The 24,766-nt window shown below is 39.4% G+C and overlaps 1 protein-coding gene across 18 annotated transcripts in view; it reads left to right on the top strand.

The window, feature by feature from the left end:
* The window catches only part of CMSS1 (cms1 ribosomal small subunit homolog), a 395,732-nt gene that overhangs the window by 350,606 nt on the left and 20,360 nt on the right, over nucleotides 1-24,766 (top strand). For all 18 annotated transcript variants that reach the window (XR_014824952.1, XR_014824953.1, XR_014824954.1 and 15 more), the window contains 2 exons: nucleotides 19,121-19,192; nucleotides 20,943-21,072. Coding sequence is in view for 15 of the 18 variants with exons in the window: in XM_021071318.2 (XP_020926977.1) it covers nucleotides 19,121-19,192; nucleotides 20,943-21,072 (202 nt within the window). In the remaining 3 variants the exon portion in view is untranslated. The remainder of the gene's footprint in view (nucleotides 1-19,120; nucleotides 19,193-20,942; nucleotides 21,073-24,766) is intronic.

Genomic DNA, 24,766 nt, shown 5'->3' with positions numbered 1-24,766 from the left:
GAGATTAAGTTTCCAGCTAGTCCATAAGCACCTCAGAGGCCAGGGTTTCTTTTATGTTCACAGTTGTACCTAGCACAGCCATAGGCACATAATTCATTTGGCAGATGTGACTAGGTATTTGTTTTTTAATAGTAATTACATTTTTTTCCCTGCATCAAAAAAAAGAAAAAGACAAGAAATTAGTTTTTATTATATTTGTTTTAAATTTTTTTCAAATTTGCTCAGTTGTTTTGCTATTCTGTAAGGATTTTTTTTTTTTTTTAATGCTTACATAGGAACTGCCTGGCATTATTCTGCTAGCTGTAAAATGCATTTAGATTTTAATATCACCAGGTGAAAGTATCTGTCCAGTTGGATGATGTTCCCTCCTTTGCCACAGCTGGGCCCTTACATTTCTATTACTGAGTCCACAGCTCCCATCTGTCCAGTATTTCAAGCAGCAGATTTATAACTTTATAAAAGTTATTTTCCTCTTGCAACTACATCATCTATAGCAACCATTTCACATCTAAATAATCATCCTTGGCCTCTTTAATAATGTAAGTATAAAGATTTGCCAACAGTTTTTTTTTTCCCCCCGGACACTGCTTCCAAAATAAATGATGAATTCCCCTGCTCCTAGAGATTGCATCACCCTCTTCCCTCCTCAACCTCAGTCATTTCAGAGCCAGCCCCAGTGACTTTGTAATTATGGTTCCCAGAATATAATCCTTTATGAGGGATTTCATGACTTTTCATTGATACTTCCATGATGTCAGTAGCCTTTCAGTGGTTCCATGAACCATCCTCTCCCCTTCAAGAGACCACATTGGACCTCTTTTTTCTTAAACAGCCTTTTGTTTATCCGCTTTTATCATAAAAGAATCTTCAGCAAGATTACCTATCCCTTTCCCTCCTTACTCACCTTTTTCACTACTGTATTTTCTTACTGATTCTTAATTTTCACATTGATTGTTTCATATCTCTCTCACTCTTTATCCTCAAGATTATTCTTAAAAGAGGACTGTGTCCTGTCCACCACCCTCTGATTTATCTTCCTCCTTTCTATGCTTGTGTCTCAATTTTGTTTCGCTTTGTATTAATCTATTGTTGCATAACAAATTACCCCCAAAGTTAATAGCTTAAAAGAGAAAAGATTCTTTATCTCAGTTTCTCTTACCTCGAAGGCATGGCTAAGCTCAGTCTCTCTGGCTGTACATCTCTCATCTGTTCTCAGTCAAGTTGAAATCTGGGCATTGGGGGATTCCATTATGAGGAATCCTCCTCTAAGCTCACTCGTGTGGTTGTTGGCAAACCTTAGCCCCTCATCATGTGAGCCTCTCCACAGGGGCTGCATGACAGCATTGCCCCTGGCTTCCTTAAGGCCATATGACCCAAGAGGGAGCAAGCAAGAGCACTCAAGACAGAAACCACAGTCTTTTTATTACCTAATCTCAGAACTGACTTCATATCACTTCTGCCATATTCTGTTAGGAGCAGATTAGTAAATCCAGTCTACATTCAAGAGGAGGGGATGAATACAAGGAGCTAGTGATCACTGGTAGTTCTCCTGGAATCTAGCTATCATAGCCTGCCCTCTCTGGCCCCTAGTGATTTACATCCCTCCCATATGCAGAATATATTCACCTCTCCAAATTTTTGCAAAAATCTCATGCCATTACAGTACCTAGAATTTCACTGTTTAAATCAGGTCCAGGTGCAGTCAAGGTTCCTTGGGTTTAGCCCTTTAAGTATAGCTCTTTGAGTACCTTTTTCATAGCTCTCTTTCAACCTATGAAACCAAAGAGACAAGTTATCTCACCCCTACATACCCAACAGCAAGTGGTGAGACAGGTATAGGATAACCTCTATAGACATTTCTATTCAAATAGGAGGAACAGAGTCATTGGTCCACAACATTCAGAAAATTTGGGGAGTTTCTTGTCTTAAGGCCCAGGGTCTTATGCTTCTTGGTTCTGCTCTTGTTCTATCCTCTGAGTCACCGCCCCCCTTTTTTTGGTCACCCTGCAGCATATGGAGTTCCCAGGCCAGGGATCAGACTCAAGCCACAGTTGTGACCTACGCCTTGGCTGTGGCAATGCCAGGTCCTAAACCTGCTGTGCCGGGCCAGGAATCAAATCTGCATCCCAGTGCTCCGAAGATGCCACCAATCCCATTGCACCACATTAGGAACACCTCCACACACACCTTTTTTTAAGTAAAAGGTAGCATGTTTGCAACTAAGCAGCCCTTTCAGCTTGCTGCTGCTTTTTTTTTTTTAGGGCCTCACCTGCGGCATATGGAGGTTCCTGGGCTAGGGGTCTAATTGAAGCTACACCTGCCAGCCTACACCACAGTTACAGCAGTGCAGGATCTGAGCTGCATCTGTGACCTACACCACAGCTCGTGACAATGCCGGATCCTTAACCCACTGAGTGAGGCCAGGGTTCGAACCCACAACCTCATGGTTCCAACTCAGATTCGTTTCCGCTGTGCCATGATAGGAACTCCTCAGCTTGCTTCTTGACAGTAGAATTCTAAGGGTTCATCTTTGACCCTCTCAGTTTCTGAGTGTATAACCCTAAAGAATTTTGTGAGTCTCTTCTGATTCTTCTGGGGGTTTTCTCCATTAAGCAGAAATCACACCTACAAATCCTTTTCAGATAAACCCTTCTCTACCTTTGGCCTCTGTTGAGACAATTACAGGACAAGACCTCTATGCTTCCTAGACTTATGTTTGAGAGAATCAGTGAGGCACATCTTTAATTTCTTTAAAGACTTCTTATGTAACTCAATAGTACTCTGAGGTACCACCTTTGTTCTTTCTAAAATTTTAACACATGTATTTGTAGTCATACCCTTGCCTTTGGCAGTCCTCTCAATTTAACTACCTTATTTTGCATAATACTGTAAGCCACAAGAAGAAATCAGCTGACACCTCTGATACTATTTGGAAATCTCCCTGGCTAAATTACCCATAGCATTAGACGTATTTTCTACTTTCCATATAACTGCAGACAACAATATTGCTAAACTTTCTATCACTACATAGCAAGGATTCCCTTTTCCTCCAGTTTCCACTAAGATTGTCCTCACTTTCTGCAAGCCCTCACCCTCAGTGTCCTCAAAGTCCAAAATTGTTGTTGTTATTGTTGTTGCTATTTCTTGGGCCGCTCCCGTGGCATATGAAGGTTCCCAGGCAGGGGTTGAATCGGAGCTGTAGCCCCTGGCCTACGCCAGAGCCACAGCAATGCGGGATCCGAGCCGCGTCTGCAACCTACACCACAGCTCACGGCAACGCCGGATCGTTAACCCACTGAGCAAGGGCAGGGACCGAACCCGCAACCTCATGGTTCCTAATCGGATTCGTTAACCACTGCGCCACGACGGGAACTCCCAAAATTTTTGAACAGTGTGTTCAGACACACTATCCATCCATCAGTCACCTCATTTTTGACATATTTCAAAGTAATTTAAAAATCAGTACACTCCCCCAAGATACTTCAACATGGATATAATTTTTAAAAATTCAGTATTTATTTTTAAATTTTTTTTCTTTAAGGTAAAGTTAACATACAATAAGTGCACAGATGTTAAATGTACCATTTGATAAGTTTTGACAAATTCATATAATTCTGTAACACAAACTCCTACAGGATAAAGAACATTACCATATGGAGTTCCTGTTGTGGCTCAGCAGGTTAAGAACCCGACTAGTATCCATGAGGATGTGGGTTCAATCCCTGGCCTCACTCAGTGGGTTAAGGATCTGGCGTTGATGTGAGCTGTGGTATAGGTCACAGACGTGGCTTGAATCCTACATTGCTGTGGCCATGGGATAGGCCAGCAGCTGCAGTTCCAATTTGACCACTAGCCTGGGAACTTCCATGTGCCGCAGGTATGGCCCTAAAAAGCAAAAAAAAAATTACCATCATGCCAGAATTCTGTCATGCTGCTACCTTCCTTTCCTGTTTTTTGCTGAGTATATTAGTCTTCTAAAGCTGCCATAACAAAGTACCACAGAGTAGGTGGTGTAAACAACAGAAATTTCTCACAGTTCCAAAGGCTGGAAATCCAAGATTAAGTTGTTGTCAGGTTTTGTTTCTCCTGAGACTTTTTTCCTTGGCTTGTAGATGGCTGCCTTCTCACTGTATCCTCATATCTTCTTTCCTCTGTTTGTGTGCATATCCCTGGTGTCTTTTCTTCCTCATATGTTGGATCAGGACCCCATCCTTATGACCTCATTTAACCTTAATTACCTTTTTAAAGGCCCCTTCTCCACATTGAGTCACAAGAGTTAGGGCTTCAGCATATGAATTATGGGGGACACAATTCAGTCTGTAATACCAAGTAACATTGAATTATGTAAGTATACCACAGTTTATCCATTCTTCTATTGATGGGTACTTCTGGCTAGTTCCCTTTTTGACCCATTATGAATAAATCTGCAGTACATTCATATATGAGCCTTTTTGTTAACATATATTTTTATTTCTTGAGTAAATACATAGGAGTAGAATTGTTGAATCATAATTTTTTTTTTTTTCGCTTATTTTTTTTAGGGCCCCACCTGCGGCATATGGAGGTTTGCAGGCTAGGGGTCAAATCCAAACTGCAGCTGCCAGCCTACACCACAGCCACAGCAACATCAGATCTGAGCCGTGTCTGTGGCCTACACCATAGCTCATGGCAACGTTGGATCCCTAACCCACTGAGTGAGGCCAGGGATTGAACCCACAACCTCATGGTTCCTAGTCAGATTCCTATCTGCTGTATCATGACAGAAACTCCTCTGTTGAATCATATTTAGTTTTATAAAAACTGCTAGACTTTTTTTGAACATGATTGTACCACTTTTGCACTTCCATTGTTGGTGTATGAGAGTTGCTTGCCTTGTATTTTTGTCAACTTTTGGAGTTCTCAGTTTTTAATTTTAGACATTTTGGTGAGAATGTATTGAATAATTTTTTTTTTCAATGTTAACCAGACGTTTTATTTTATGGGCACACAATTCCATCACCAAGAACCTCATTCCCATCCTAGCAGAAAACTTTCATATCCAATTTTAGTTCATCTGAGGAGATCGTGTTTCCCAACACCGTTTCTGATAAGCTGGTGCTTAAGGCTCTAGGCTGTCTCACTGGAGGTTAGTTTTCCCATTAAAAATGCTCCGCAGGAGTTCCCGTTTCGTGGCGCAGTGGTTAACGAATCCGACTAGGAACCATGAGGTTGCGGGTTCGGTCCCTGCCCTTGCTCAGTGGGTTAACGATCCGACGTTGCCGTGAGCTGTGGTGTAGGTTGCAGACGCGGCTCGGATCCCGCGTTGCTGTGGCTCTGGCGTACGTAGGCCAGTGGCTACAGCTCCAATTCGACCCCTAGCCTGGGAACCTCCATATGCCGCGGGAGCGGCCCAAGAAATAGCAAAAAGACAAAAAAAAAAAAAAAAAAAAAATGCTACGCAACGTGTACGCTGCCAACTGAAGAATCGTGTTACACTGTAAAAACAAGGCTTGTTCATTGTTCAGGTAAAGGAGAGAAAAACGTCATCTTCAGATTTCCAAATCACTAATAAGCCGAGGGGCTTAGATGGTTCGTTTCCTCACCGTCTCAGGGAGGCCACCTGTGTCTCCAGGGAGGCACCCAAGTCCCACCTGCGGTCAGACCAGCCCCCCCCCCCCTTTAAAATTGTTTCTGCGCGGCTACAGGTGACACCGCAAATCACCGTCGTAACCCCGCAGCTCGGCCCAGGGCCGGCTCATTTCTAGGTGCTCCCACGCGCAGCACCTGCGCCCTGCACACTTGGGGGGAGGGGGCGCGTTCGGGAACGTCCCACGGACCCTGGGCCCAAGATACGCCCCACGCTGGAATTGTGGGGGAAGGGGACCAGCGGCAGCCAGTACAGTGACTCCCAGGGCACTGGCCGAGACCCCGGTGGCTCCGATCGCACGGGCCTCAAAGGCTGCTTCCTCAGCAGCTGGGTTTCTCCTTTCTTTCTTTGGCTCGCACTCTGCCTGTATTGAATAAATTTTGACCAAACCCAAAAGCCAGTTCTAAGTTGTTTTTACTTTTACAATTAACATGCTAATTTTTATTATAAAATGACAATTTAATTTTTTATTTTTACCGAAGTAGAAAGATTTTTGATGAAAAAAAAAGCAGTCTTCTTCCCTACTATTTTCCAGGTCTTTCCTCAGAGGCAACCAGATGTTTATCTTATTTGCAGCTTTTTCATACTGCAGTTTCTTTCTTTGTTCCTCTTTCCTTTCTTTTTTTCTTTCCTTTTTTCTTTCTTTCTATCTTTCTTTCTTTTTTGGCTGTACCCACAGCATGTGGAAGTTCCCAGACCAGGGATCGAACCCACGCCACAGTTAGACTGTGCCATAGCTGCGGTGGCAACACCAGATCCTTAACGCACGACTGTGCCACAAGTGTACTTCCTATACTGCAGTTTCTTGATTTACCAACTCCTGATATTATCCATTAACTTACTGAGGTAGTATATGAGGACATAGTACTCTCATCTACACCCTATCCCCTCTTCAGTTGCCAACACAATTATCACACTTTGGTTAAAACAGTTGTCACTCTTTCATAATTATTACTATGGAAACATTGTTCAGTACAGAGAAAAAAAAGAAGCTATATACATCCCTTCTTTCTTTTACAGCTATTTTCATGGCATTAATAATTACTTCATAGTTTCATTTGCCTAGTTCCTATTAATTGCTCCTAATTTCCTAACATTTCTTCCACATACCCAGGAGTAATATTTTCCATATGCTCAAATAAATCAGTTATGTTCTTTCCTACATACCTCCATACTTTTATTCCACTCTGAATTGACTATTCTCTAGGCCTGATGAGTGACACTTCTCTTTACTGCTCCCTCACTACTCTCCTGGGTTGTAATCCCAATTTGCTGAATCCTATATCATCCTCTTTCTTGGCTTAGCCCTTTACTGTGCTAGAATAGAGCCTTCAGTATATGCCTTAGATATCTGAGAACATTTACTGAATCTGAAATTTTTCCTCTTAACTTGACTGATAGTTTGGGCATAAAAATCTAATTTGCAAGTAAATTTTCCCCATCACTTTGAAGGCATTGTTCCACTGAGTTCTAATAGCTGTTATTGCTGTTGCAAAGGTCTGGCACCATTCTCTCTTGTATTTTTTATGCTATTGTTTTTCTTTTTTGAAATTTTCAGAATCTTTTGTTTGACCAAGATGTTCTGAAATTTCACAGCAATTCTCCTCAGTGTGGGTATTTTTCTTATTTATTCTACTATAAATTTAATGGACTTTCAATTTGGAGATTCATATTCTAGAAAGTTTCCTTCAGTTTTGGAAAGTTTTTCTTAGGTTTTTTAATCACTCTTTCCTCACTGTTTTATATGACTTATTTTCTATAATACCTTTTACTGTCACGGTAAGTCTCTTGAGCTGGTTTCCTAATTTTCTTTCCATATTTTCTTATTATTTTTTACCTTCCTGGGAGATTTCCTCTATCTTATCTTCAAGACTTACTCTTACATTTTTATTATGACTTTCTTTCTTATTTTGTGCGGGTTTTTTTTTTTTTTTTTTTTTTTGGTTTTTCTTTGTTTTTTTTTAGGGCTGCACCTGCAGCATATGGAAGTTCCCAGGCTAGGGGTTGAATTGGAGCTATAGCTGCTGGCCTATGCCACAGCCACAGCAACACAGGATCCAAGCCTCATCTGCAGCCTATACCACAGCTCATGGCAATGCCAGGTCCTTAACCCACTGAGTGAGTCCAGGGGTCAAACCAGCATCCTCATGATACTAGTTGGGCTTGTTACTGCTGAGCAACAACAGGAGTTTCCACAACTTTCTTATTCATTTTAATGTTTAAAATGTTCTCTGATTTTTTTCCCTTTTTTAAGAGCATCCTGTTTTTTGTCTTGTGGCTGAAAATTCTTCCCTTAGCTCTCTGAGAATGTGAATTTTAATTGTTTTCAAATACAGTCTCTATTTCCTCAAGGTTCTTTTTTTTTTTTTTTTTTTAATGGCCACACCATGTTATATGGAAGTCCCCAGGCCAGGGACTGAATCTGAGCCACAGCTACAGCAATGCCAGATCCTTCAATCCACTGCATCAGGCCAGGGATTGAATCCATACTTCTGCAGCAACCTGAGCCACCGCAGTCAGATTCTTAACCCACTGCGTCACAGCAGGAACTCCTCTTTTTACTTTTCCTTGAGTATTTACTCTCAATTTGGAGACTTTCATTATATATATGATGAACCTTAGCTGTCTATTCATATTAAATAGAGACATATTAAAAAGTTGATGGAGGAGTTTCCTCCATCCTCCATCCTCCATGAGATGCGGGTTTGATCCCCAGCCTTGCTTAGTGGGTTAAGGATCTGGTGTTGCTATGAGCCGTTGTATAGGTCACAGATATGGCTCAGACCCCATGTGGTTGTGGCTGTGGTGTAGGCTGGCAGCTGTAGCTCCAATTAGACCCCTAGCCTGAGAATTTCCACACAAGTGCAGCCCTGAAAAGCCAAAAAAAAAAAAAAAAAGTTGATGGAAAATGTTTGTTCATGAGTGGGCGTTATTAGTCGACCTCATTGTAGGGTGATATAATAACAAAGCTGGACCTTTACTATGGAACCCCCCCCAGTGTTACTCTCCTGTGGCATTTCTCTTAGGCCATTTTATTTTTCCAGAAAATTCAGTAGTTTCCTGCCTGTACTATATAAGCCTGATATAAGACATCTTGAAATAAGAACAGGAAAAGGAAATGAGCCTCAGCCTCTACCCTGTCTCTCCTGTGCTAGACTTCTTTTTTTTTTCCTTTTTTTAAAGTCTTATTCAAGTATAGTTGATTTACAGTGTTGTGATAATTTCCGCTGTACAACAAAGTGAATTCATTTACACACATACACACATATACTCTTTCTTAGATTCTTTTCCCATATAGACCATCACAGAATATTGAATACAGTTCCCTTTGCTATACAAAGGTCTCTGTTGGCCAATCATTCCGTATACCACAGTGTGCACATGCTAGTCACAGACCTCCAGTCCATCCCTCCCTGCCAGCACCTGTCCCCTTTGGTAACCATAAGTTTGTTTTCAAAGTCTTTGAGTCATCAGTTTTTATTCTGCAAATAAGTTCATTTGTATCCTTTTATAAGATCCCACATATTAGTGATCTCATATGATACTTGTCTTTCTCTGTCTGAGTTACTTCATCTAGGATGGATAATTTCTAGGTCCATCCATGTTGATACAAATGACATTATTTCATGCTTTTTATGGCTGAGTAATATTCCATTGTATATATGTACCACATCTTCTTTATCCAGTCCTGTCTTGAAGGACATTTAGGTTGCTTCCATGACCTAGCTATTATAAATAGTGCTGCACTTAACATTGGGGTGCATGTATGTTTTCAAATTATGGTTTTCTCTGGATAGATGCCCAGAAGTGAGATTGCTAGATCATATGGCAGTTCCATTTTTAGTCTTTTGAGGAACTTCCATACTGTTTTCCATAGTGGTTGTACCAATTTACATTCCCACCAGCAGTATAAGAGAGTTGCTTTTTTCTCCAAACCCTCTCCAGCATTTATTGCTTGTAAACTTTTTGTTGATGGCCATTCTGGCTGGTGAGAGGTGATACCTGGTAGTTTTGATTTTCATTTCTCTAATAATTAGCAGTGTTGAGCATCTTTTCATATGTTTTTTCACTATCCGTATGTCTTCTTTGGAGAAATGTCTATTTAGGTCTTCTGCCCATTTTTTGATTGGGTGGGTTGTTTGTGTGAAGGCAACACCTGTGGCATATGGAAGTTGCCAGGCTATGGGTCGAGTTGGAGCTGTAGCTGAGGCCTAAACCACAGTCATAGCAATGCCAAATCCGAACCACATCTGCAACCAACATTGCAACTTGCAGCCAGATCCTGAACCCACTGAGCAAAGCCAGGGATTGAACCTGTATTCTCATGGACACTATATCAAGTTCTTAACCCACTGAGCCACAACAGAAACTTCTGTTTTTTTAATGTTGAGCTGCATAAGTTGTGTTTGTATATGTTGGAGATTAATCCCTTGTCAGTTGCATCATTTGCAAATTTTCTCCCATTCTGCAGGTTGTCCTTTCATTTTGTTAATGGTTTGCCTTGTTGTATAAAAACTTGTAAGTTAAATTAGGTCCCATTTGTTTATTTTTATTTTTATTTTCATTACTCTAAGAGGTGGATCTGAGAAGATATTGCTACAGTTTATGTCAGAGAGTGAGTGTTCTGCCTATGTTTTCCTCTAAGAATTTTATAGTAGCTGGTCTTAATTTTATAGTAGCTTAATTTTATAGTAGGTCTTCAATCCATTTTGAGTTTATTATTGTGTAGGGTGTTTGAGAGTGTTCCAATTTCATTCTTTTACCTGTATTTGTCTAGTTTTCCCAGCACCACTTATTGGAGATTCCTTCTTTTCTCCATTGTGTATTCTTGCCTCCTTTGTCATATTAGTTGACCTTAGGTACATGGATTTATTTCAGGGCTTTCTATCCTGTCACATTGATCTATATGTCTGTTTTTGTGTTAGTACCATGCGGTTTTAATGACTGTGGCTTTGTAGTATAGCCTGAAATCAGGGAGCCTTATTCCTTCAACACCATTTTTCTTTCTCAGGATTGCTTTGACTGTTCGGAGTCTTTCATGTTTCCATGCAAATTTAAAAATATTTTGTACTAGTAACAAATGCTATTGGTAATTTGATAAGGATTGCATTGAATCTGTAGATTGCCTTGGACAGTATAGTCATTTTGACAACATTGATGCATCCAATCAAAGAGCATGGTATATTTTTACATCTGTTCATGTCATATTTGATTTCTTTCACTAGCATCTTATAGTTTTCAGATCTTTTGTCTCTTAAGACAGATTTATTCCTAGGCATTTTATTCTTTTTGATGCAATGGTAAATGGAATTATTTCCCTAATTTCTCTTTCTGACCTTCCATTGTTAGTGTGTAGATGTGCAATAGATTTCTATGTATTAATTTTTTATTCTGCAACTTTACCAAATTCATTGATGAGCTTTAAGAGTTTTCTGGTAGCATCTTTAGGATTTTCTATGTATAGTATCATGTCATCTGCAAACAGTGATAGTTTACTTCTTTCTTTACAATTTAGGTTCCTTTTGTTTCTTTTTCTTCTTGATTGCCATGGCTAGGACTTCCAAAACTATGTTGAATAAAAGTGGCGAAAGTGGACAACCTTGCTTTGTTCCTGATCTTAGCGAGAATTCTTTCTGTTTTTCCTTGTTGAGAATGATGTTAGCTATGGGTTTGTCATATATTAATAACTGCTTTTCATCAACGGTTTTTATTGATGTATGATTTTAAGAAAGAAAATGTGTTAAAATCTCATTGACAACAATATCCTCAGAAATTACCACTGGCATGAATAGATTATTATTCACCGGCATTTACAATTAAAGCCCCTGTATTGTAGAACTTTAGGGTGTATCAGTCATATCCAGACTGCATAAATGGTACCTGTGATTTTGTATAGGACAATCTATGTAGCTACACCTATTGCCCCTGTTACATCACTGTCTATGTTGAAGAAAAAAGTTATGCTTCACAAAGTAATAAATGTTTGCAGTTCAATACAATTGATAACAACAGTTTCTCAGTTAAGTTTGAGCAATATTTATATGGTTGAATACACACACACACACACATATATGTGTGTGTGCATGTTTATGTGTATGTATAGCCATGCACATAAAATACAAGTTTTATACTTTTTCAGTTTTTCAATAAATGTGTATTTAGTGCCTGTTCTAAGACAAGCACTGTGCCTAAAAGTTGCAAATATAATAAGAAACAATTCAAATATTTTTCTGTCCCCAGATTTCTTGCAGTTTAGTGCTAGAGATAGATGTTAGTAATATATAAATGTATAGATGGGTAGATCAGTAGATAGATTTTGAAGCAATGTACCAGGATATTGGAAGCTATAGCAGTATTCAGAAGAACACCTAATGTAGTCCAAGGGATGTAGTGGAAGGGAACCACTGAGAAAATATTTCCCTATGAAATTTCCCTTAAGGAAATAACATTTGAGCTGAAATTTAAAAGATAATATATCAGTTGGTGTTCATCCAGGGAAGCAAGGTCATTATAATGGTTATAGAATAAAGGATTTAGTATAGGTATTAAACCTTACAGAGCCATGAGAGGAGGTGAGGCAACTAAAGCTTCAAAGGATCAGAACACAAAATCACTAATTTCTCCCTGAATTACTTTCTTGGGTGAATTAGTCAAAGTCTTCAGAGAAATTTTGAGAAGCCAAGAAAACCGTGTCCTATATGAGGGCTGTGAAGGGAAATTCCTCGAGAATTTGAGGGAAAGTTATTGTTTTGTGAAACTTCTGCCTCTGTTTGGCTTGGAGGCCACTGTTAGTTAGCATGTTGTCAGCAGTTGGGTAGAAGAGTTGGACATTGAGTGATGAATAGCAAAAACAAGCAGGAACCCAATACATACCTCTGCATCTCTCTGCCATCTCTGTGGCCATAAAAAGGCATTTAGAGGGTCATGCTGTTACCTTACTTATTTCTCAAATCTCCCATGGTTGACCTTCAGGACAGCTCCAACCAGGAGTGCAGTAGGAAAGGAAATTTAGGCAGTGTAGGCCCCTATTTAACCAGGTGACCAATAGAAAAATTTCATATACAGGGTCAAAGTTAACTAGAGGAGGATTTCAGGAACAGGAGAAACAGAAGATCAAGGCAAAGAGATCAGTTTGCTATATTCACATTTATATTAATTACTTCATACAAGATAAGTCCTTGCTTAACATTTAATTTTGGTTAAAACGGAGTATCATAAGCATAGATAATAAAAGGAAAATTTATATTTGTCGCTTCAGACTTTTTTTTTTTCCTTTTTATGGCTACACCTGCAGCATATGGAAGTTCCCAGGCTAGGGGTTCTATCAGAGCTGCAGCTGATGCCTATGCCACAGTTTGTGGCAACATCAGATCCTTAACCCACTGAGCGAGGCCAGGGATCAAATCCACACCCTCACAGACACTATGTCAGATCCTTGTCCCACCAAGCCATAACAGGAACTCCCCTGACTTTTTTTTTTTTTTTTTTTTATGGACGCTTAGTATAAAGTAAAATAATAGCTCAAGAGTTGAGAAATGTTAACTGACGAGTGTCCGCTATGGTACAACAGGATCAGTAGCATCTCTGGAGCACTGAGAATCAGGTTTGATCCCCAGCCCAGCACAATGGGTTAAGGATCCAGTGTCCCCGCATCTGGAGCACAGGTCACAACTGCAGCTCAGATCTGATCCCTAGCCAGGGAAGTCCTTATGGCTGCAGGTGGCCAAAAAAGAAAAAGAAAGAAATGGTAACTGAGAGAGCTGGCAATTCAGTCCTGTATTGGGCACATTTCATGGACATTAATGTGCTCCTTAATTAACTCTTAGACTCTCTGACAGGCACAAATATTTGTCTTCCTCCAGACAATTTCCTTTCTGTTTGGAGCTATGAAACAATTCACAGATTCATATCCTTACATAGAATTATGAGGAAAAAATTCTTACATGACTACACATTTAGGATCTTCAGAAATAGGAAAGTTCTAGACAAAATTGAATGATAAATATTTAATAGTGAGCTTAATTCATTAAACAGTCTTTTTTGTTGTTCTTCTTTTAATTTTTTTCTTTGCTTCCCTTTCCTTTCTCTGTCTGTCTTCCTAGATTACCATTTGGGATTTTTGAAGTCTAATTTGTCTGATATGAGTATTGCTACTCCAGCTTTCCTTTGATTGCCATTTGCATAGAATATCTTCTTCCATCCTCTCACTTTCAGTTTGTATGTGTCCCTAGAACTGAAGTGAGTCTCTTGTAGATGCCATATATACGGGTCTTGTTATTTATATCCATGCATCCAGTTTGTGTCTTTTGGTTGGAGAATTTAATTCATTTACATTTAAAGCAATTATTGATGTGTATGTTCTTATTGCCATTTTGTTAATTGTTTTGGATATGTTTTTGTTGGGTTTTTTTTTTTCTCTTTGCATCTTTTCTTGTGGTTTGATGACTATCTTTAGTGTTAAGTTTGGATTGCTTTTTCTTGTGTGTCTGTGTGTCTATTGTAAATTTTTGGTTTGCAGTTACCATGAAATTTTGATATAGGAGTTTATATACATACAAGATTGTTTTATGTTGCTGGCCTCTTAATTGCAATGCATCTCCAGTATTCTGCATGTGTACCCTCCTCTTCTCACAATTGCTAGTTTTAATATCATATTTGTGTATGATTTCCTGCCTTTACTATATGTTTGCCTTTACCAGTGGGTTTCTCATCTATAGTTTTCTTATTTCTAGTTGTGGCCTTTTCTTTTCTACCTAAAGAAGTTCCTTTAGTATTTATTGCAAATCTTGGTTAGTGGTGCTGAATTCTTTTAGCTTGTTTTGTCTGTAAATCTTTTGATTTCTCCTTCAAATCTGAATGATAACTTTGCAGGGTAGAGTATTCTTTGTTGTACATTTTTTCCTTCCATCAATTTAAGTATATTTTGCCACTCTCTTCTGCAGAGTTTCTGCTGAAAAATCAGTGATAACCTCATCGGGGCTCACTTGTATGTTATTTGTTGCTTTTCCCTGCCTGCTTTCAATATTTTGTCTTTGTCTTTAATTTTGGTCAGTTTGATTAATCTGTGTCTCAGTATGTTCCTCCTCATGTTTATCCTATGTGGTATTTGTTGTGCTTCCTGAATTTGAATGAGTGATTCCTTTCCCATGTTAGGGACGTTTTCAGCTATTATCTGTTTAAATGTTTTCTCTGGCCCTTTTTTTCTCTCTTTTCCTCTTGCACCCCAATAATGCATATGTTGGTGCATTTTAAATTGTCCCAGGAGTTCCTGCTGTGGCACAGTGGGTTAATGGTCTAGCTTGTCTGTGTGGCATTGCCAGTTTGATCCCTGGCCTGATGCAGTGGGTTAAGGTTCCAGCATTGTCATAACTGGCATAGCTCACAGATGTGGTTTGGATTCGATTCCTGGCCCAGGGCCTTCATATGCCACAGATGCAGCCAAAAAAATAAAATTAATTAATTGATTAAGTTGCCCAGAGTTCTCTTAGACTGTCCTCATTTCTTTTCATTCTTTTTCTTTATTCTGTTCCACATCAGTGATTTCCACCAGTTTGTCTTCCAACTCACTTATTTCTTCTTCTGCTTTCTGTATTCTGCTATTGGCTACCTCTAGTGAATTTTTAAGTTCAGTTATTGTATTTTGCATCTCTGTCTGTTAAATCTTTAAATCTTCTATTTTTTTGTTCAGTGTTTCTATATTTTGTTTTGTTTTGTTTTTGTCTTTTTGCTAGGGCTGCTCCTGTGGCACATGGAGGTTCCCAGGCTAGGGGTCTAATCACAGCTGTAGCCACCAGCCTACACCACAGCTCACAGCAACGCCAGATCCTTAACCCACTGAGCAAGGCCAGGGATCGAACCTGCAACCTTATGGTTCCTAGTCGGATTGTTAACCACTGCACCACAACGGGAACTCCCAGTGTTTCTTATAATTTATCAATCTTTGCCTCCAGTTTTTTTTTTTTTTTTCCTAAGATATCAGATCATCTTTACTATCATTACTCTAAAATATTTTTCATATAGGTTGCTTATCTCCAGTCCACTTAGCTGTTTTTCTGGACTTTTGTCTTATTCTTTCAGCTGGCTCATATTTCTCGACCTTTTAATTTTGTACAGTTTTGTGTGTGGTTTTCTTTTTGCAATCTTGTAGCCTCTCTTGGTTTTGGTGTCTGCCCCCTGGTGGGTGAAGCTGATACATGGGCTTGTGGTAGGCATCCTGGTGGGAGAGTTTATGCCTATCCACTGGTATGTGGAGCTGAATCTTATACTTCTGGTGGGTGGAGCTTTGTCTCTGGGTGTCATTAGAGGTGGTTATGTTCCTAGGAGGACTTCAGGAAGCTTGTTTGCTGACGGGTGGGGCTGTGTTCCCACCCTGTTTGTTATTTGGTCTGGGCTTCTCAGCTCGGATGGGTGGAGCCAGAATTTTCCAAAATGGCCAGCTCCAATGACTATTCCTTGGACCTCCGCCTCCAATGTCATGCCCCCACAGTAAGCCACAGCCATGCCCTGCTTTCCCAGGAGACCCTCCAGGACCTGCAGATAGGTCTGACCTAGATTCTTATGAGTCCCTGCTTTGCCATGGGACCCAGTACACATAAAACCCCGTGTGACCCCTCCAGGAGTGAAGTCTCTGTTAGCCCCAGTCCTGTGGAGCTTCTGTGCTCAAGCCCTACTGGCCTTCAATACCAAATACTCTGGGGGCACCTCCTTCCAATGCCATACTCCCAGGCCGGGGAAGCTGACATGAGGTTCAGAACTCTCATTCCTGTGGGAGAGCTTCTGCAGTACAGTTATTTTCCAATCTGCGGGCCGCCCACCCATGGGTGTGGGGATTGCTTATATCATGAAAGCATCCCTCCTACCATCTTGATGTGGCTTCTTTTTCTTTGGGTGCAGGATATCTTTTTTGGTAGTTTCCAGTCTTATTTTCTTGATGGTTGTTCAGCAGTTAGTTGTAATTTCGATGTTTTCATGAGAGAAGGTAAGCCTGAGTCCAGGGGAGGGGAAAGGAAGAGAGGAGAAAATGCCCCAATTAATTAACTTAAAAGTTTAGTAAGTTTTTTGGCATATTTTTGGGCAAGTGTGATTCTTCTAAATCTTTAACTCCTTATTTAGGGTTCCTTTTTTTTAAAAACTGCCTAGGGAGTTCCCATAGTGGCTCAGTGGTTAATGAACCTGACTTGTAACCATGAGGTTGCAGGTTCAATCCCTGGCCGCACTCACTGGGTTAAGGATCTGGCATTGCCATGAGCTATGGTGTAGGTCGCAGATGTGGCTCGGATCTGGCATTGCTGTGGCTGTTGCGTAGGCCAGCAGCTGTAGCTCCGATTGGACCCCTAGCCTGGGAACCTCCATATGCCTTGGGTGTGGCCTAAAAAGACAAAAGACCAAAAAAATAAATAAAATAAAAAAACTGCCTAGAGACAAAACCTTGCTTATTAATTGTCAAAGACAGATACTGGTTGGAATTGGTTTCTAATGGTTAGTTGACCTACCCTGAGTCCTCATCTTTTTACCTAGTCTCTCTGAGAGTAAATATCAGCATGCGTAACACAGCTGGCAAAGTATAGAAATTTTCAGTACTACAGGATTTGTACTTCATAAAGTTGTCTCTTGTCTGTGGAAATTGACCCCATAAATTTGCTTCTTCATTGGCACCCTACTGAAACCAGCTGAAGCGACTGCTCCCAGAAAATAAATATCATATTCCATTTCCTTTAAAATGATGTAAGAATTTGAACCTGGTGTGTAAATCTGATAGTGTCTTGACAAAAGCAGTTGTTAATAAGCATGTTTCTTTTTTCCCTTGCATGATTGAGAATTGTGTTTTTATTTTTTCTTCCAGAATTAGAATCCATATCCTTATAATTGAGCTCATATCCACGTTTAATTTGTGACATGTTTAATTGGCTTTGTAAGCACAGAATAAATATAACCTACATGTTAAACATACTCTTACAGAGCACCCCCATTTGCCAAATAAGAAAATGGAATAGGTTTCTACATCTCCTTCTCCCAAACCTTGATACTGGTGACAAGACACTGCAGTATGTCTTGAGGTATCTGCTAATTGTATCCAGGCCTTTGCCATGGGAGCATGAGCTGAATTTGGCTTGATCTATAATTGGACTCTTATGACTGTCTGGCAGCTTCTGTGACATTTTAGTGGCCTTGGCCCAGTTTCTAATTGGCATCAGATTAGCATGTATCTGCATCCACAAGACAGTTTTAACTTTCTGAATAAGAGAGGTCATAACACTTTTCTTTTCTTTAGCTATGATGCCATTGCACTTTTTAACTAAGAAGCAGCTGAAATTTCAAGATCCCCATGTTACTTTAATCCTGAGCCTTTTGAATCTACTTCTGTATAACTGAAACAGAGTCTAGAAACTTGGTCCTGGCCTCATGTCTTGAAGAAATTATGTAGTATTATATCTCTCTGGCTTCAGGCCATAGGCATTCTTAATCTACAGGCTGTCTGCAGACTTTAATAGAAAGCATCATCTGTAATCATTTTAAAGAGAGCCAGTGGAGACAAGATTGCTTTAGTTAGTAGTTTACCAGCTTAAAGTGAATACACTCTGGTTGAAATGGAAACTTAAGAAAAAAAACGCAGAATAAATTTTCACTTACGTTTTATATCTTGGCAATTTGTTTGAAAATATTCCATAAAAGATCCAACACAGGAAACATTTTATATAACTACTTATGATTAATAAATAAGGAATCTGAAGCATTCTGTTTTATAAATCAATGTCTTAGTCCAAATTTCCTGTTTTTTTACATTAAAAAAAAAAAAAAAAAAAAACCTTAGGGTAAAAATAGCACTAAACTGTATAGGGTACTCCGGGGGTCAAGGCAACAGGCAAAATCAATTACTTAGGATACCATAGTACTGAGACTTTTGTCAGACCATCAGCTGAAACATTCATTTTGTAGTCACTATAGATAAGGCATTTGGTGCAGCTGGTTTTATAAAAATATAAGTAAATATATCCTACTTTAGATCTTCTGTGCTTATGGAGAAGAGAAAAGGAATGGATAATAAAATAGTAAGTCAGTGCCTTGGAAATACAGGCTCACATATTACTAGTTCACGGAAAACACTAGTCATGCCAGTCAAAGACTTTCTTACCACATCTTAATTTTAATCACATCCCTTTCTGCCTGTGTTTTACAAACCTGGCCACTGTCTTCAATCTTTAATACCCTGCACCACCACCTCAAACACATATATACACCCACTTACACATTTTGACCTTTATTCAAAGATTTTCCAGTCTTAAGTCATCCGTACTTTCTTACTTTTACAAATTCTCTCAGCCCAGCCCCTGCATAATAGCCTACCCTGGGTTTTCCAGCATTTCTTTGTCCATAGAATATTACAAAGGCCCTCTGAGGAATACATGCATGATAGTACATACTTTGGGATTTATACCGTTAGTTGATACCTCATCATGCTAAGATGAAAGTTTTCACATTTGTATTTTTTTATAGCCTAAAGAATGTTTCTTGATACAACCAAAGGAAACAAATGAGGATGCCACCAAGACCAGGAAGAGGAGAAAGGTAATAATAATGTCTTACAATGCTGTGGCCCCACATGGAAATGTGTGGTTTCCACCACATGTTTACAGAGTGTACTTTGATGAAGCAATTATGTTTCCCCCACTTTAGAGATGCAAAGATTGTAAAATTCATTGAGGTTTGGTGACTTTCCTAAGGTCACTAGTAATAAGTGTGTTTCTGTTGGAGCCAAAAATACATTCTTCTAATTCCTATTTCAGTACTCCAAACCACCCTGTGTTTTTACTGTGGTTAGAAGTCAGACATAGGTTTCTAATTCTAGAAGGGGCCCAGAACTATCCTGCCCTCCGGCCTCTCTGGTTCTGTCCAAGAAAAGAAATTTACCTTTCTTTTCTTCATTTCATTTTTTATAAACCTTATATCCTAGAGTATTAATAAGAAAATAATAAGCAGACGAAAGTAGTATAGTATAAGGCATTCCTAACTCTGATTTTGAACCATAATTTAAGCAAAAGGTTCCTGTTGCATTTTAATACTTGCTTGTGGACATATGGAAAATTCTGCTCCTATACAAACTTTCTTATGGCTCAGCCTTAGAGAAAGTGTGGTTAGCTTTGACCTTCCACCACAGTTGTGAAAACAGCAGTGTAATTCTCTCCCTGCCAAGAAGGGTCTACTGCTGTAGTCAGCAGAGGAAATATAATTGGATTAGAGGAAAGAAGATGGACTCAAACCAATTACTTAACAGCAAGCTTTTAGAAAACTGAGAGTGTGTGTGCATGTTCCCCTAGCTCACAAATGGCCAAATAGGAAGATAGGAGGTACCATATTGACTAAGGCTTGGCAAATTCTTAAAGAAATGATTTGAACTTCTCTTTGATAGTTTGTACACTAATGGCCTTCAGGAGTCTTAAGTTCTTGGTGGCTCAAGGTCAGAACTCCAGCTAGATAGTTTAGCCTTGGCTGAGGTCATGGTAAAATCTTCCCACTACTGACATATTTTTTTTTAATTAATTCATTTAACAGAATTTTGACCATTCTTGGCAGTGGTATAAACAGTAAGATAGTATGGGGGGTGGGGGGAACACCAGGAGAAAGCTGACATAGGAGCAAGGAAGGGCTTTTTCTGGATCTTTGGCAAAACATTAGAAAGAAATAAGAAGGGAAGTTTATAGTGAAAGTTAAATGAACAATTGTGTAAATGCTATACAAATAACTCCAAATAAAAATAGATGTTGTAGGAGTTCCTGTGTAACTCAATGGGTTAAGGATCTGGCGTTGTCATTGCTCAGGTTGCTGCTATTGATCCATGGCCCGGGAACTTCCACATGCCACAGGTGCAGCCAAAAAAAAAAAAAAAAAGGCAGTAGATGTTGTAAGTTATTTCCTGTTCTGCTTTCCATAGGGCCAATTCAAGACTGTCTTTCCTAATACTTGAGTGCCCCTATTCAGTGTGGTCCTTTACTGAGATTACTCCCACAGCTCTTAACTTCAATCCTAGAAATCCAAACTGCAGCTCAGTGCCTTAAAAACCAGGCTAGGCAAGAAATTCTCAATGCTCCCAAGAATTGACTTTTAACAGAAAATAGTACCTAATAGGGTACTGATAGAGACTCCCAAAAAAGTTTCAGTTTTCCTAAAAGTCATAGACCAAGAGTTTGAGTCCTTTAGAACTCCCATTCATACTTGACTATCACCAAAACCTATGCACAGTTTAAATGCCAGAGGAATCAACCTATTCTAAGCCAAATGCCATTCTAAAAATCTCTTTTTTTTCCTTCCTTCTCATCAGAAGAAAATTACTGATATTCTTGCAAAATCAGAGCCTAAACCAGGGACACCTGAAGACCTGCAGAAGCTGATGAAGGACTATTACAGTAGTAACCGCTCAGTGATTGAATTAGAAGAACTAAACATACCAGGTACAAGCAAGCTTCCTGTTGTTTTCTTTTTTCTCTTTACTCTTCTGAGGTTAGTTATTTAGTAGGACCCATTGTTAATTCCTAATAGTTTTCCTGATGAAGAGGAGCAAAATAGGTTTGTCTTTTCTCTAATATATGTTTATGGCTAGGTTTCTCAGCTAGGGATTTTTTTTTTTTTTTTTTTTTTTTTTTTGGCTTTTGTCTTTTTAGGGTTGAACCCTCAGCACATGGAAGTTCCCAGGCTAGTGGTCTAATTGGAGCTGTTGCTGCTGACCTACAGCACACCACAGCAATGCCAGATCCTTAACCCACTGAGCAAGGCCAGGGATCAAACCGTCAACCTCATGGTTCTTAGTCAGATTTGTTCCCCTGTGCCACAATGGGAACTCCTCAGCTAGGGATGTTATATTTTCATGCTAAGACTCCTTTCCTCAATCTTATAGTTTTAACTGTTGGATGATTTTATTAAGCTGCTAAATGGTGTTTGTTCGATCAATAAAAAGGTTTGTAATTTTCTATTTAAAAGACTAATTGTTGGCTGTGCATTTTTTCGGCAGACTCTCAGTGAATAATAATCTTCGGAGTTGCTACTGTGGTACAATGGGATCAGCAGCGTCTCTGCAGCACCAGGACGCAGGTCTGATTCCCAGGCCAGCACAGTGGGTTAAAGGCTCCAGTGTTGCCACAGTTGCAGCGTAGGTCTCAACTGCAGCTTGAATCTAATCTCTGGCCCGGGAACTCCATATGCTATGGAGCGGCCAAAAAAGAGGAAAAGAAAAGAACAGAATCTTTAATGAGGATAGAAATTAAATAAGAACACATTTTAAACTATAGATACGAAACATTAATTTACTCATATTTATAGACAAAGATTTTAGCCTTTAATAAACATCTTAGTTTTGTTGTTGCCCTTTTGTTGTTGGCTAATAATGGTTGTGCTTTTAGGATAGTGTTTTGGGTCCCAGCCAAGATTTTTTCAAGTAAACCATCGAAAGATAGGACAAAGTTCTGCATTTTTAGCAAGGCTGACACCTCACTCCATGCTATCCTTAAGCCTACTATTATTTGAGATCTACTGCCTTAAGAGTATTTATAATTAAGTTAAAATTCTGGAAAATTCTTGAAACAACCAATTTTAATTAATTTCAAAATAATGATATATCCAGTAACTCTTTTGCACAAAGATTGAAGAAAAGAAATGTCTCAAAGTCAAACCACAAACGATTTGGGTGCCACTGCTTCAAATGAGCTAATAGACTACTAGGGATAACTAACACTGCTTTTGTAAAAAGTCAAAGGTAGCTTGACTTCCTTTTTCCATTACGGCGTTATGTTTCCTAGAGGCTTAAGAAGCTAAAAAACAGCCCATTCCCTGAATTTTTATAATTCTTTTGCGATTTTTGTTAAATGCCCATGGGTTGGAGATACCAGTGCCCCTGTCTGTTCCTTTTCCAAAAAGAATGATACTCTTTAGGGAATTGAGGGAATGCATTTCCACATGAACAAGTTCTAGAGTTTTCTGCTTACTGGAGATCAGAAGCCCCAAGGTTAGAAACCACTCTTCTCAGCACAGCAGTTCCTCTAGAGGAGAGCTAAGTCTTGGCTCTTCCACTTCAGGAAATAAGGATTATAACAAAGCATATTCAGAGATTAACTGAAGTTTGATTTTACCATGGCTCAATGGTCAATTTTCCCATCTTGTTCTTTTTTTTTTTTTTTTTTTTTTTTTTTCTTTTTATGGCTGCACCCACAGCATGTGGAAGTTCCTGGGCAAAGGACTGAATCCAAGCCGCAGCTGCAACAATGCAGAATCCTTCAACCCACTGTTCCAGGCCAGGGATTGAACCTACATCCCTGGCTGCAGAGATGCTGCCAGTCCTGTTGCATCACGACTCCTCCCATTCTTTGTTAGAGTTTACCTTCCCCTGAGGAAAGACTTGTAAGATAATGGGACTCTTACTATTATGTAATTTCATGGAACATTGGAAACCTTAATTTGCTAGAATTGTAGAGAGTCAAAGGGCGGAAGAAACCTTTAAGGAGTTGTTTGAGAAGTTCCCATTGTGGCACAGCAGAAATGAATCCGACTAGGAACCATGAGGTTTCGGGTTCAATCCCTAGCCTCGCTCAGTGAGTTAAGGATCCAGCATTGCCGTGAGCTGTGATGTAGGTCACAGATGCAGCTCAGATCTGGCATTGCTGTGGCTGTGGTGTAGGCTGGTAGCTGCAGCTCCAGTTAGACCCCTAGCCTGGGAACCTCCACATGCCGAGGGTGCGGTCCTAAAGAGACGAAAAGACAAAAAAAAAAAAAAAAAAAGTTCTTTGAGTTCCACAGTGGGTTCACATTATATTGAACATACATTACAGTATATGAACATTAGAATTCAGTAATACAGTTAGGCAAGAAAGTGTGATTGTAGGTTGGCTTAGGGGAAAATATTTACAATATGTTAAAAATACTGTTGTAGTCAAAAAGAACAGGTTTTCATTTCAGTTAAGAAATTAGGCCATTCTCAGCCACAGTGAACAAAGGCATCATATGAAGGTTTTACAGAAAAGGCCCGTCCCTACACTATTAGGACCGAAGATACAGAGGAAGACTATGTTAGGTGAGAGAAAGGACACACCATGGGTAATTTGGAACAGTCTCAGGAAAGGGCATAAATATAAGGTGGAGATAAGTAATAAAATATTGTTCCTATTTAGTTTGCCAAATGTCTAACTTGGTTGTGGTTTGAGGTTGTTTGTGTCTGTAAGGCAGCAACATGTCTTTTCAATTAATACAGTGCACTGTACATTGCTTATGTCATACACATGGGAACTTAATTAGAATTTCGAGGCAGGAGTCACTTAGAGCTAACTCAGCTGTCCTCCTGAGAGCTGCAGTGTGGTTTAGATCAATGCTAAATGCCTGTAGGCCACAAATGAGTCACCCAGGAACTTAAAAAGCAAATTCCCAGGCCCACCCCCAAGGAATTCTGTCTCACTATGCAAAGAAGAGTCCATTCCGGGAATCTGTATCTTTTGTAAAACTCTCCAGGTGAGTCTGATCATATCCAGGCTTGGGAGATTAAGACCATCAAAGGCTCTACAACAGTTTAGAGGGCAACGTTTTTTAAGTTAGTTACTCTCATATTGTGAGTTAAACAGGCTGGATCACAACATAAATTTCATATAATTTAGCAATAGTTTACTCTCTAGCACTCTGCTCTGTTTGTAGACAGACTTTTTCTTGTAGAATGAATTAGGATGATAAACATGATGTGGCTTTTTTTACGTCTTAGGTACTGGGGTAATAATACTATATAATTGCTAGACCATGATCATCATTGACTGAGCAAGTCCCCTATGTTTTATTTTAGTATGTTACATTGCCTTTTATTGTGTTGTTGTGCTGTGTTGTGTTATGTTGTATTTTGATGTATTATTCCCACTCTTCCCCAATCCACACGCCAATTTCCTTTCTCCATAAACATTCACTTGAATGTGTTACTATACCTTTTTAAATATGCATATGTTCTTAAAAAATATGTCATTGTTGCATGTGGGTACATTTTACAATTTATTTAAATAATGTCCTGAACCTCTCATTCTGTTTCCTCATTTTCATACTTTTCAAGATATGCCTATATAGCTTTATGTATATCTGGGTCATTGCTTCTAAAATGCTAGCATAGTATTCCAGTGGTTTTTG

The sequence above is a fragment of the Sus scrofa genome, chromosome 13 (genome assembly GCF_054392235.1).
Source record: "Sus scrofa isolate SSC_HxYL_T2T_F1_AM1 chromosome 13, Sscrofa_HxYL_maternal_Yorkshire_Landrace_v2.0, whole genome shotgun sequence".
Taxonomy (NCBI): Eukaryota; Metazoa; Chordata; class Mammalia; order Artiodactyla; family Suidae; genus Sus; species Sus scrofa.
Note: the sequence above shows the minus strand (reverse complement) of the source record. Positions and strands in the feature narration are given on the sequence as shown.